The sequence below is a fragment of the Chinchilla lanigera genome, unplaced genomic scaffold (assembly GCF_000276665.1).
Source record: "Chinchilla lanigera isolate Chin_1 unplaced genomic scaffold, ChiLan1.0 scaffold00027, whole genome shotgun sequence".
NCBI lineage: Eukaryota > Metazoa > Chordata > Mammalia > Rodentia > Chinchillidae > Chinchilla > Chinchilla lanigera.
Window position 1 is genome coordinate 13335888 of NW_004955428.1, and position 14625 is coordinate 13350512.

Consider the following 14625-nt stretch of genomic DNA (forward strand, 5'->3'; position numbering starts at 1 on the left):
TTGTCTGTACTGTGCTTGTGATATGTTGTAAAATGTTGTATGTCTGTTAATGTTTCCCTCCTTTTATCTTTAAAAAAAAAAAAAGGCCAAAGAAAAAAAAGTTCAGTCAGTTCAGGTTGCTATATAACGAGATAACACAGATTGGGTGGCTCAAACAACAGAAATTTACTTCCTTACAATTCTAGCAGCTAGAATAGTAGATGCTAACTGGGTTGGTTCTGGTGAAATCTTATTCCTGACTTGCAGATGGACACCTTGCTGTGACTGAACATGCCTTGTCTCTTTAGCAGACACACAGAGAAATCTCTGGTATCTCTTCCTTTTCCTAGAAAGACTCAAACCCTATCAGGTTAGGACTCCATCCTTACAAACGTTTAATTTTTTTAACTCCAAATACCGTCACATCAAGACCTAGGGTTTCAAAACTAGAATTTCTAGGGGACACAATTCATTCCATAATACCATGCTAGTGGGTGTGAAATAGTATCTCATAGTGGCTTTTTAAATTTGTGCTTTCTTTCTCTTGCTTAATTGTGCTAGCTAAAGTCTAAAGAACTGTACTGGATAGGAATGATGAGAGTGAACATCCCTGCCTTGCTCCTGACAGTCTGCCACTCATGGACAGTATAGTTAAGTGAACAATGTAAACTACTAAATGAGTATCAATATAAATATAAATTTCAAGATTTTTGAGATTATGATAAATTCCCAAGCACTTTTTTTTTAGCACTTTTCATAAAAGTAATCCTTCCCTTCTAGTAACCAGTCAAAAAATATTTGTTCTGAAAGTTAAGTTTCCAAATGAAAAAAAAAAACACCAGATAATCATTCTGAAAATATCAAGTACTAACATGACATAAATTTTAAAAGAAACACAAACAAAAAAACAATAAATCACCTCTGTGTTTCCTCTACAGGACAAAACATACCAATACTTTATTTTTTGAGACAGGGTATCTCTATGTAGTTCAGGCTGGCCTTGAACTCACTATGTATGTAGCACAGGCTGGTCTTGACCTGAGGTGATTCTCCTGCCTCAGCCTCCCAAGTGCTGGGATTACAGGCGTGCACCACCATGCCCGCCTTCTTTGCGTACAACTGGCACTCTAATAGTTTGCACTATCATCTCTTTTGAGGTAAATAACAATATTTTCTAAAAATTAAAAAAAATACTTCCTGCTAATAATCTTATTATCTAAACAGTTTCCCTCAAAAGGAAAAACTCCAAAATAATGTACTTTGTTTCCATATTCTTTATGTAATTTGAGTAGATTGTGTAGCACCCACATTCCCTGAATAAATACCCATCAAGAACCTACTAAATGCCACTAAGAATCTAGAATCTTTCCAAAGATAACTTTCACATCGACGTGGTTTGCAAATCTAAGGGGCAACATTTGTGAAAAATAATTCAAATAAAAACCAAACTGGCCAAGTATAAGGTCCTGAGTTTGATAGCTGGTCCCAAAAAACAAAATAACAAAATTGTTCCTGTACTTACAATAAAACTGTCCTGTTTATTTTCCCTCCTTTGGCATCTTTTTACTATTTTCCCTATATTTTATATTAATTTTAAAACATCTCTAAGTAAGCCAGGGATATAGCTCAGCAGTACAAGCACCTGCCTGGCAAGCACAAGGTCCCAAGTTCAATTCCCGGTAAAAAAAAAAAAAAAAAAAAAAAAAAAAAGAAATCTCTAATTAGTTACTTTTTCAACAAACTTCAATGAGGAACACACAAAAGCAATGTGTGACAGCGACAGATGTGATACCTGACAGAAGGTGTTCTTGGCCCATGATCTCTGGACTCCATCACCCAACCAACGTGACATCTAGAGGGGGACTTGCACCGTGCCTTGTTTTTCTGTTTCTTGCACTCTAAAGAAGAAGCAGCCAAACATTGCAATGACTTCAGTAGTGTGAACCTCACAAGTAAATGAAAACCTTCTGACTGGGAAACCAACTTAAACATCTTCATACTGTGGATGACACATTGTGAAATCATGTGAAGTCACAAAACTCAAACACCTCACATACAAGTTGGGAAACTTAACAAGCAAGACCCTTTGCTAGGTTTGTAGCACAGGGATTAAAGAAAATACAGCTTAGCATGATTCTTCTTCATACCTTCTGACCATCTCTAATTACGCTACTCAATTGTAAAGAAGTTATCTCTTACCGAAGGAAAACATCACTATGATAAATTACTATTTTTAAATGAATTCCTACAATTTAAAATGTACATTTTGGGCCAGGATAGAGCTCAAGTAGCACAGCGCCTGCCTGGCAACTGTGAGGTCCTGAGCTCAATTCCTGGTACCCAAAATAAATAAATAAATAAATATGTACATTCAAAAAATATAATAGAAAGAAAAACACTTCATTCAGTAATGTTAAAGGATACAAACCTTAGGCTTTGTATCTTGGTTGTTTTGTGTACCTTTAGAGCAATGGCTTTTGGTTCTTTAACAACAGGATAAAATCTTGGTGTTTCCTTAGGATCTTGTAGCCTGGGTATTCAGGATGTTTTGGGTGTCCTTGAAGGATGTATCCTCAGAGATTCTGGAACTCAGTGGGCAATGAATAGGGCCTTTGTTGCAAAAGTTATTTCTGAAATATCAAACAGCATCTGAGCCAATTTAAATCTGTAAAATAAGTAGCTCTTAAAATTATTTAGATGCTAGGAAAATATTTCACTTTGATAAGACTAATTCTGAAATTTTCTGTGTTCAAAGGTTTTTTCATTAGAAACATTTCAAGTGTATTAGAAAAAAAAAACAAATAGTTGTCTATCATATAACTTTACAAAATTTAAATTTTGTTATATCTTGGGGGTGGGTACTGAAAACTGAACCCAGGGCCTTTGCACTGAGATACAGACCTAGCCCTTTTTCAATTTTTTGAGACAGTGTCTTGCTAAGCCCTAAGTTGTCCAGGAGAGGCTCAAATTTGCAAACCTCCTGACTCAGCCTCCCAGAGTTCTGGGTTACGTGTGTGCTACTATGCCCAGTCTGCTATATCTATTCATGACCTTTCCTTTCTTTTTCTTTATTTTGAAGAAAGGCTAAAGTTCTTTATCATTCCCAAATCCCACTTCCCTCCTGATTTTCCTCCTCAGACATAGCAGGCTGTTAAATTTGGGCTTTTTGTTCATTTAATTTGGTGTGGTTTTTTTGAGAGAGGGTCTCACTATGTACTTGGCCTGTGTACCTCAGTTCTGGCTTGAACTTGCAGCAATTCTCCTACTTTATTCTCTTGAGTGCTCCTACAGACATGCACTACCATGCCTAACTCTGTTTGTTTTTTTGAGACAGGGTCTCATTATGTAGTTCAGGCTGGCCTTGAACTCATTATGTAACAGCCTAGCCTGGGCTTGAACTCACAGCAATGCTTCTGCCTCAGTCTCCCGAGTGCTGGAATTACAGACGTGCATTACCATGCCCAGTTTAGGATCTTATGATACAGTACTAAGCAAATCAGAGGATGAATCAAGTAGTAATGACAAAAATATAGGGTTTTTTTTGTACCGGGAATCAAACTCAGGATCTTGTGCTTGCTAAGCAGGCGCTGTGCTGCTGAGCTATCTCTCCCACCCAAAAATATAGGTTTTATTCTCTCCTGTTTCTCTTCACACTCATTAATTTCTTTTATTCATGCAATAACCTTTTGTTCTTTCATTCAGCAAACAGTATTAAGTACCTAATTTTCAGGTACTATTCTGGGCACAAGTTTGTAAAATCAAAAGTAAAGGTACTCACTTGCTGTTTTTATTACTATATAATAATATTTTTGCTTAGTTAGCTTTACATAAGTGACAGAATATTTTAGGTACCATTTTCTATGCTTTTTTCATGTTTTATTCATTTAGCTCTGATTTGTTTATGTCCAGTAATGAACTATATGTTATTATATAAATATGTCAACATTTATCTGTTCTCCTACAGATAGACATTTGTTATTTCTAACTTTTTGGTTTAATTAATAATACTACAATCAACATTGTCAAATGTGTCTCTTTTTACAGATGTGTGCATTTCTCTAATGCTTATATCTGAGTGAAAATGCAGAAATGCATCTTGTGACTTTCTGAATACTGACTGACAAACCACTCTGTTGCGGCTTGTGTCGAGACGTGCCCCTGGAGCCTCATGGGGTCACAGGCGGGGCTCTGTGGAGGTGGCTGGATCTAGAGTGCATGCTGTTGGCCTCAAGGATGTGATGCTGGGATTAAGGTCTGAGCGCTACCCAGGGACAGGAAGGGAGCTATTGTGGTCATGCCGGTCACTTGCTGCTTTCTGCCTTCTGCCTGGCAGGAATGTTTCTTCTCTGTGGTGCCCTCTGCCATGCCACCCTGCCTTGGAGCCAGCTGACTGTGGCCTGAAACCCCTACAAACTGTGAGCCAAATAAACCTTTCCCCCTTCCGTCTGGGTGTTGGGCATTCTGTCTCAGTCATGAGAAAAGTAATTAAGACATGCGCTATAGTGTTTTCACCAGCTTACATCAGCAGCATGTGAGAGTCCCAGGGACATAATACTCTGGTCAAGCCTGGGTTTTGCTTAGACTCCTAAATTTATTTTTCCACCTTTTAGGGTTTAAACAGTATTTGCATTTCCTTCATTGTTATTAATGCAGTTGAGCTTATTTGCATGTATCTAGTTAACATTCATACTTCTGCTTTTGTGAGTTTGCCATTTATAACCTTTAGCTATTATTCTATTTTTATATTAAGTTACATTACTTACTGATGACTTGTTCATGAAAATCTCAATACAAAGTAAGCCATAAGATGAATCAATTAGTAGTGTCAAAAAATAGCCTTTATGTCTATATGGTTTTAATTCATACTTATTAACTTCTTTTATTCATATAATTTTCTGTTATTTCATTCAACAAATAGTATTAAGTGCCTACTCTCTGCCTAGTTCTATTCTAGGTTGACGTTTGTAAAACTGAAAGTGAATTTAGCTGCTTGCCATTTCTTCTCCCAATATTTTTCTGTTATCAGAATCATTATTCTGAGGAATAAACTAGATCACTTCATACTTCTAGGTAATATCTTCTAGCACTTCCCTTTTTCTCCTAGAAATCTAGGCTCTTATTTTTCTGCACTTTGGCTTATTTATTGCCATTCTCTATTTCAATCTATTTTTTAATATGCATTTTCCTCTCATAGTCCTTGTCTTTTATCTTTTATCTAACCAGCTGCACTCATACCTTTTCTTTAATAACCAAGACAGATGCTACCTTCCTTGTGATTATAAAGCATTTATGCCCAAAGAATTAATCTTATCGTGTGCCATCTCTGCATATTGTCCGTTTACTGCTTCTCGTAGAGTTTGGATCGGGAGTGTCCTCCAAAGGCCCATGCATTAGTGGCTTGGCCTTCCATTTAGTGCTCTCAGAAGGTGTTGGAAGCCAATAAGATGTAGGGTCCAGTGGGAGATCAGATCATAGAGGAATATGTCCTAAAAAAAGATATTGGACCCTGGCTCCTCCTTTTTGCTTTTTGCTTTGCAGCCACCATAATAAAAACTGCTCTTCTCCCTTACATGTTCCCAATGTGTTTGTTGTTTTATTTTGTTTTTGAAGCAGGATCTTGCTATGTAGCCCAGGCTGGCCTTGAACTACCAGCAATCCTCCTGCTTCAGCCTCCCAAGTACTGGGATCACAGGCATGCACTACCACGCCCAGCCCAATGAGAATAAGGCCAAGCAATCATGGGTTGCAACCTCCAAAACTGTAAGCCAAAATAAATCTTTCCTCCAAGTTGATTATGTCAGGTATTCTGTTATAGTAACAGACTAACATCGCTTCATTTATTAAATTAAAATTTATTTCCTTATGCCATCATCCCTTCAGATCCTCAGAGCACGTCTTTTGTTTCCCTGAAAACAACAGATTGAATATTAGTGCCTATCATAGGGCCTAGTAAAAGAAATCTTCTCTAAAGGAAAGTTAAATATAAAAGAATTGGGTTAATGCCATTTTCCTAATGATATAAAATCTTAAGATTAAAAATGAGCATATGCTGAAAAATCATTAAGTCTAGTACCTTTGTCAAAAAAATATACAAAGGTCTAGGAAAACAACCTCCCAAAAGAGTAAGCTTGCAGCACTGGATTATGTTCTCTAAATTCCATTTCCTACTGATCAGGTCGCCTCAGAGAAATAAAGTCTGGAACAAAAAAAACGAGCCCAGAAATCTTGAGCCAAAAAGCAACTGAGGTAAAAAGAAAACAACTATTAACACAGGTTATAAGAACACAGAGCGAATTTGAAGGGTCACACTAGAACTGAAATGGATTAAAGGCATCAAATACATAAATGTCATGAATTCATAATGATACTTTAAAGCTCAATCACATTTTGAGATTGCCAGAACACAAACTTATTTTGCAAATTGATAGACTAAATAAAAAGAAGCATGATTTATCCTTCCTTTTCTGGACAAACTGAATTTCAGGGTAAGAAAAGAGTTGATAAAAGAGCTTCTTAAATTTGAGGTAAAAAATGTAAAAAGAATGATCGAATTAGATCACAAGCTGAGTGCGGTGGCACATGCCTGCAATCCCAGCACCCTGTGACACTGAGGCAGGAGGACTGCAGCTTCAGGCCATGCCTGTGCAGTGTAGATAGGCTCTGTCTCAGAATTTTAAAAAGAAAAGAAGGTTGGGCTGTAGCTTGGTGCAAAGTTCAATCTCTAGTATCCCCTGCTCCAAAAAAGAATTACAAGATCACTGGTTTTGTTTGTTTCTTTTTGGCCCTGGAAACTGAACCTTTGCATTGAGCCACATTTCCAGTCCTTTAATTAAAATTTTTAATATTTTAAAAAATTTTGAGACAGGGTCTTGCTAAACTGCTTAATAGCTTGGGCTGGGCTCAAACTTGTAGCCTCCCATCTCAGCCTCCCAGAGTGCTGGGATTACAGGGATGTGCCACCGGGCCCAAGTAGAGGAAGTTCTTTTGTAACTAATGGAACAGAGGATCTGGCAGAATATTCATGAATGACTACCGAAACCATTTGGTAAAAAGTCAAACAGAAGCTTTAGTCTCCCTTCAGTCACTATTAAGCTGAAAAATATGATGCATTTTGAGGCAAAATGATACAATTTTTGAGATTCAATATAAACGACTAGAAATAAATGGGGAGGCAAAGAAAAGATAAAAAAAATAAAGTCAAACTACTAACAGCTGTTAAAATTAGGAGAGCTGGAACATGGGACTTCATTACCCAGTTTCTTCTCCTTTTATCTGCATCTGAACATTTCCATAATCAAAGGTTAAGTTTTATTTCAATTTTCTATTTTTTTTTCCAGGTTTGTTTATTGGGAATCGCACCCATGAGCAAGAGTAGATATATCACTTTGCTGAAGACTAAGATTTATGGAATGCTTTGGTTACCTCTAAAGAGATATGTTATAAAAATTTTATAGACTATTATGTAGCAATTTATAATTTTGACATAAAATTATCAAAAAATAGCTAATTTCAAGCATGAAGTATTTATAATAGATATTAAAATATCTGAAATGTATATAGATAGGGAATAAGAATATGTTAATATTTATATCACCTACAAGCCTGGAATGATATATTAATATCTCCTTTTTCATAGGTATTATAATAGTGTAAATCCTTTTTCATAGGTCATATCTTATACATGAATGTTCATAATATCATTTTTTAAGGCTTTTTTTTTTTTTTTTTTGGTACTGGGAATCAAATGCAGGACCTCGCGCTTGCCAGGCAGGCGCTTGTGCTGCTGAGCTATATCCCTGGCCCATAATAGCATTTTTTAACTGTGGTGCTTCATGCCTGTAATCCCAGCACTCGGGAGGCTGAGGCAGGAGGATCACTGTGAGTTCAAGACCAGCGTGGGCTACAAAGTGAGCTTAAAGCCAGCCTGAACTGCATAGCAAGACCCTGCCTCAAAAAGACCAAAAAAAAAAAAAAAAAAAATAGCATTTTTTATTAAAGCCCAAACTAGGTACAATCTAAATACCCATCAACTGTTTTTTGATCAGATAAATAAAAGGTAGTATATCTATATCATGGAATAATACTTAGTAACAAAAAGGAATAAGGAAACTGATACATGTAATGACATAGATAAATCTCAAAAACATTCTAAACAACCATATACATGACCATGTATCATATGATTCCATACATATAAAACTTCTGGAAAATGCAAAACTATAGAGAAAGGAAGATAACTTGTTGCCTAAGGCTGAATGAAGGTGAGTGCTGGGGCTGACGCAAATGAACATGAGGAAAGTTTTTAACATGATGGAAATGTGTGGTGCTGATGTACAACCGTGCAGATTTACCAAAACACAAGTCCATACTTAAAGTGGCTTAATTTTAGGTGTGTAAGTTACACTTCAAAAAAACTGTAAAAAACAAAACACTCCATTCCAGTCTTCTAGGCACATTAGTTGTGACTGTCTACCATACAGTTTTTGCTAAAAGCTGATATTTCAGAGACTAAGCTAAAACTGATGTTCAAACTGTGGTCCCAATCAGCACCTTCAGGATGACCTAGAAATTGTCAGAAATGTGTATTTTTACATTCCATCTAACTTACTGAGTCAGAAACTTGGTAGAGTCCTTTAATCTATCTCAACAAGCTTTCTAGTGAATTAGATACTAGCTAAATTTAAGAACTGCTAGACTAAGTGGCATGCCAACTTTTCTAAGATTTTCCAAATGCTACTGCTATCAAAGAAAATCACTGCACAGCCTCATACCTGAACCATATTATCCTTGTCCACAGACCTTACTGCCATCATAGACAAGAACTGCCTTTATAAAAATACATTTTAAGCTGGGTGTGGTGGCACATGCCTGTAAGCCCAGCACTTGGGAGGATGAGGCAGGAGGATCACCTTGAGTTCAAGGCCAGTCTGCACTACAAACAAGACCCTGCCTCAAACACAAAACCTCCAAAAATACAGATATTAAAAATACGCCTTAACATTGTTATATTTTTAGATAACAGTTAATTTGCCAAGAAGACACAATAAACCTAGGAATGCAATGTACCTAATAAAACAGCTTCAAAATAAGTGAGATAAAAACTGACAGAACAAAAAGGAGAAACAGAAAGCTACAGTTATGGCTGGTGACTTCAACATTCTCTCAGCAAAAACAACTATCAGACCAAAAACCAGAAAGGATATGGAAGAACTTATCAACATCAGTAACCAAATGAATCGAATAGACATTATGGAATATTTTATTCAGAAAGACTATAACAAATATTCTCCTCAGATGTATGTGGTACATTCACCAAGAAAAGTATATTATGGATTATAAAAATATTGAGCTGGGGATATAGTTCAGCAGCACAGCAGCACAATGCCTGCCTGGCAAGCACGAGGTCCTGAGTTCAATTCTCAGTACAAAAAGAAATTTAAAGAATTGAAATTATGTAAATTATAACCTATGACTATAATGGAATTACATAAAATTGATGGCAGAAAGAAAATTTTTCAAATACTTGGATATTAAACAACACATTCCAAAAATAATTCACAGATTAAAGCAGGAGTCCTAAAAGCATTCAGAAAATGTATTTGTAGTGATGTAGCTCAATGATAGAGCAGTTACCCTAGGAGGTCCAAGGTCTGGGTCCAATCCTGAGTAACACACACACACACACACACACACACACACTTGAAAGAAATGAAAATTAAAATACAACATATCAAAATTTGCAGAATGTAATTAAAGTAGGGGTCAAATGGAAATGTATAGGACTACATGCTTTTATTAGAAAAGAAAAAGGTCTCTGATCAACAATTTAAACTTCTCCTTAATGATTTTGTTCAAGAAAATGAACAAAAACATTTCAACTGATGAACTGAATACAATTTTTAAAACAACCAGAAAATATCTGGAATTGAATGAAAATGAAAATACACTTTTAAAATGTACAAGATACATCTGAATCAGTGCATCGAGGGAAATCTGTAGCACAAAATACTTATAATACAAAAGAAGAATATCACTATTAATTATCTAAGTTTCCACCCTATTAAACCAGAAAAGGAAGAACAAAATATACCTCAGCCAGGAAGAAAAGGCAGCAACAATTGCAGAAGTTAACGAAACTGGAAGAAAAAAAAATCAATGAAAATAAAAGCCTTAAAGAAAAAAAAAATCAAATTGCTCTGAATGAAAAAGAGAGAAATGTGTTACCTAGTAAAAGTAACAAAGAGACCTGGGGGTATAGTGTGCTTGGGCTGCCGGTCAGCTAGGGTGGGGGCGCACACTTGTGGTCCCATCTGCTCAGACGGCTGAGACGGGAAGATTGTTCAAAGACAGAATTGAAGCCAGCATGCAACACATCCTATGCTTGCAAAAATTTGAATCTCAACCTAAGCAAGCCTCTGTATGGAGTAACAGTTACAGAAGATTCAGGACTAGAAAACAGGCCAAGCGAAAGGAGGGGAATGCAATCAATAAAATCTAGAATGTGAGAACCTTGACAGCACAGAACAAACCAGTTTCTCCCATAATACACCGTAAAGAAGAACAGATAAGGAGAAAAATTGTATGACCCTGTAGACTAACAGAAACCTGTTATAATGCATTCATCTTTTATGCACAGTGATTTGAAAAAGTGAATAAGGAAATCTGAACAGTAGATCCTTGACAGTAAAGAATTACTATTAATTTTAGATGAGATAATAGTACTGTGTTATATGTTAAAAGACATAACTCATCATTTTAAAGACACCCAGAGTGCTGGGCGTGGTGGCACATCTCCGTGATCACATCACTTGGGAGGCTGAGGCAGGAGGGTTGCTGTGAGTTCAAGGCCTGCCTGGGCTACATAGTGAGACCTTGTATCAAAAAATAAATAAAGACATCTAGAGACATACTTATGAATAAAAAATGAGTAATATGATTGGGGGATTACTTCAAAATAATTCAGAAGGAAATGGAGTGACTAGTCTTGAGGAGAACAAAACTGGGAATGAGATGGATTAAGTGTTAAAGGGAGGCAACAGGCACAAGTGGGGATTTCATTATATAATTCATTCTATCATCACTTATAATTGAAGTTTTGAAAGGTTTTTTAAACACATCTTCAAGAAAGACTAAAAATAAAGCACTGGCACTTGCCTGAAAAAGTTAGATTTAACCTGTGACTCTCCCAAATGTATTTACATTCTTACACAGAGCTAAGGTCTTCAAACAAAAGAATGATTTTACAGGTGTATTCTAAAGATCAGCAAGTAGGTAAAAATTTTATTTTGTAAAGAAAAATATTTGTAGGGCTGGGGATATAGCTCAGTGGCACAGTACCTGCCTGGCAAGTGCAAAGTCCTGAGTTTGAGTCCTGGTACCAAAAAAAAAAAAAAAAGAAAAGAATGAAAGAAAGAAAAATATTTCTAGCAATATCAAAATCACATCAGATACACTAAGAAAACATCAATGCTGCCTACTTCTAAGTAAGCACTTGGTTTTGAGCATGAGCTGGTATTATAAGTGACTCCCAGGCCAGCTTTGTGATCACCTGCCTATTCAGGCAAGTAATAGTAAAATGGTACCCAACCTTTCTATGTTTATTGCAAATCAATCTCACTAAATTTACAATCTGTATTTTCAAGTTTCCAAAATGTTTATAATATGTTTTGATATGTCCATCAAAAATGGATATAAGGAAGTGAAACTTTAAATGTCTAGTATTTGACCAGGTACCTAACATTACTCCACAAATGAAGAGAAAAGGAGAAATCTTTTACAACAATTTTGAGCTGTTTTAATAGCTTCAGACTCAAAAGCAGGCTCACATACCTTGCCTGGACTGTAGAAGTGTTACAGAAACTTCTTGGTTTGGCTCAAAAGCAAGTTCAAGTGTTGGCTTTTCAGATTGCTCTCATTAATGAGATTTAGCTTCTTAAAGTTCTCAACTTCTTGCTGAAGTTAGAATGGAGAAATCTAGTTGGCCAATGGAGCAACCAACAGACAGTAATTGATACCAAACTCAAAAAATAAATTTTTAAAACAGGGATTAATTGCAACAGAATAAAAAAGATGTTTTAATAAAGAATCTGCACTATATTTAACCATATTCACAGTCCAAAGAGGATATAGAGAACCTTAAAATATTACTCATGTAAAACATCATAAAGGTATACATACTAATCACTTACCTGTTGAATTTTTACACATAAGACCAATAGGTACACAAGTTACAAAGTAACATGTTTATTACATGAGCCTATCTTTAAGTAATTTTAATGGAAAGAAATGTATACATAAAACTACCGGTAGGTACTAAATATATGGAAGCTGTATTCGGTATATGAATTGAGATTATCAGAGGGAGGTATCACAGAAGAGCTGCAACAAAAGCAGCTCTTGAAGGATGAGAATATAGAGAAAAGGAAAAAGCATTCCAGATTAGGAAATGTAAAGATGAGAAGTTTAGAAAGAACAAACCTCTATTAGGAAATAATTAAAGGAGCCAGGCGTAGTGGCACACGCCTGTAATTCCAGCACTTGGGAGGCTGAGACAGGAGGATCATTGTGAGTTCAAAGCTAGCTTCTGCTACAAAGTGAGCTCAAGGCCAGCCTGAACTGCATAGTGAGACTCTGTCTCAAAAAGACAAAAAAAAAAGAAGAAAGAAAATAATTAAGTGAATAAATGTGAGAAGAGCAAAGGTATTTAAAAGGCCTACAGGCTGGGCATGGTGGCACAAACCTATAATCTCAGCACTTGGGAGGCTGAGGCAAGAGGAGCGATGAGAGTTTGAGGCCAGGCTGGGCTATATAGTGAGTTCAAAGCCAGCCTGAACTACACAGGGAGACTCTGTCTCATAAAACAAAAACAAGACAAACAAAAAAAAACACCAAAAAACCAAAGTAAAAGATCTATTCAATGAAAACTACAGTACTCTGAACAAAGAGGTCAAAGAGGCTTTCAATAAATGAAAAAATATTCCTTGCTCATCGATAGGAAGAACCAACATTGTGAAAATGGTCATACTACCAAAATTGTTGTACAGATTCAATGCAATTCCCATTAGACTACCATTAGCATACCTCACAGATCTAGAGAAAACATTCCTTAAATTCATCTGGAACCAGAAGAGACCCAGAAAAGCAAAAGCAATCCTGGGCAACAAGGACATGTCAGGTGGAATTACAATCCCTGACCTGAAATTACACTACAAAGCTACTGTAATAAAATCAACCTGGTACTGGCTAAAAAACAGACTAGAAGATCAATGGAACAGACTGGAAGACACAGACACAACCACAAACACACTCAGCCACCTAATCTTTGACAAAGGGGCCAAACAAACTCATTGGAAGAACGATAGCCTCTTTAACAAATGGTGCTGGAAAAACTGGCTTGCTATCTGCCATAGACTGAAAGTAGACCCAAAACAAGAAAAAACAGAAAGGCCTATGGAAGGTAGAGAAGGTTACTAGAAGAAGTTTTCACTTTATTTACTCAAAATGGGACATATGTGATAAAAGAGAAATCAGGATGGCCCTAAATGTCCATTTCCAAGCTTTTCGTCCTGTCTAGCCACTGGTACACACACAGTCACTTAGATATTCCCTACCCTGATTTGCAAATACAGTACACAGTGTAGAAACTTAAGCCTTATTACAGAGGGAGCGGCTGTTCTCTGTGGGAAGGTCATTTGCTACGGTGCCAAAAGCTATGCTGTACAACTGGCCTAAGACGTGAGATACAAAAAACATTTGGAAGACTGCTTATATTCTACAACTTCAAGTTTTCCCCTAGTAAACCCTATATATGCGAAGTGCAGTCGCATAAGCCTGTAACCCCACCTACTCAGAAGTCTGAGACAGAAGAATCACAAGTTCAGTGCCAGCCTGGGTGTGGTAGATTCACTAATGGTCAACTTGTAAAACCCAGCTGAACTCAATCAGTGTGGTGCTGGGTGTGGAAGGCCCACCTGAGGAGAGTTACCAACAGCAGCATAAAACAGAGAACTGGAGGGGAAGAGGGTGTGCAGTTGATTCTTCTGGAGAAGCTTGTCACACTAGCTTTCTGGTATGAACTCAGCTGTTCTCATCGGAGGAGGAGATCAGGTCCTCACTGTCACTGAGGATGGCTGCAGTTCTCTTTGGGGGAGCTCTGGTCCTTACCGTGAACATCGCTTCCTGGCTCCAGAGCAGATCCCTCAGTCTGCTAGCACAGATCATTCATGCTGCTGGCACAGACTTTCTGGCTTCCACCACTGGCCTTTGGGTCTTCCCAGAGCAAATCCTTGATACAGACTTGCATAAGGCATTTTCGTGGGCTCTAGGCCTCCAGCTGGACTCATGGAGGACACTGCCATGGGATCCAGGCCCTCAGCTGGATCTTTGGGTCTCTAATGTGTGGACAGATTTCCTGCACTCTTTTGCATTTGACTCTTTGGATGAATATTATAGAATAATCCTATATATTATGTGACCTGCCATACTGATAAGCAAAATACACCAGGCTCACATGTATTGTCTCCCTAGTGTGGGAAGCTGAAAGAGTAAATAAGATCCAAAATGTAGAACAGATATTGGGAAATGGGAAGAAACTGTTCAAAAGGAAAGAGGAACTAAGATGGGGGAAAGGAGAAAAGTAGGAAGGGA

General features: G+C 37.1%; 1 protein-coding gene across 1 annotated transcript in view; it reads right to left on the reverse strand.

Annotated features, from left to right (window-relative positions):
* The window catches only part of Larp1b (La ribonucleoprotein domain family, member 1B), a 108611-nt gene that overhangs the window by 16566 nt on the left and 77420 nt on the right, over positions 1–14625 (reverse strand). The window contains 7 exon segments of the mRNA XM_013515251.1: positions 1772–1832; positions 1835–1877; positions 2440–2644; positions 10204–10301; positions 11328–11350; positions 11809–11892; positions 11895–11931. Of these exon segments, the coding sequence (XP_013370705.1) occupies positions 1772–1832; positions 1835–1877; positions 2440–2644; positions 10204–10301; positions 11328–11350; positions 11809–11892; positions 11895–11931 (551 nt within the window).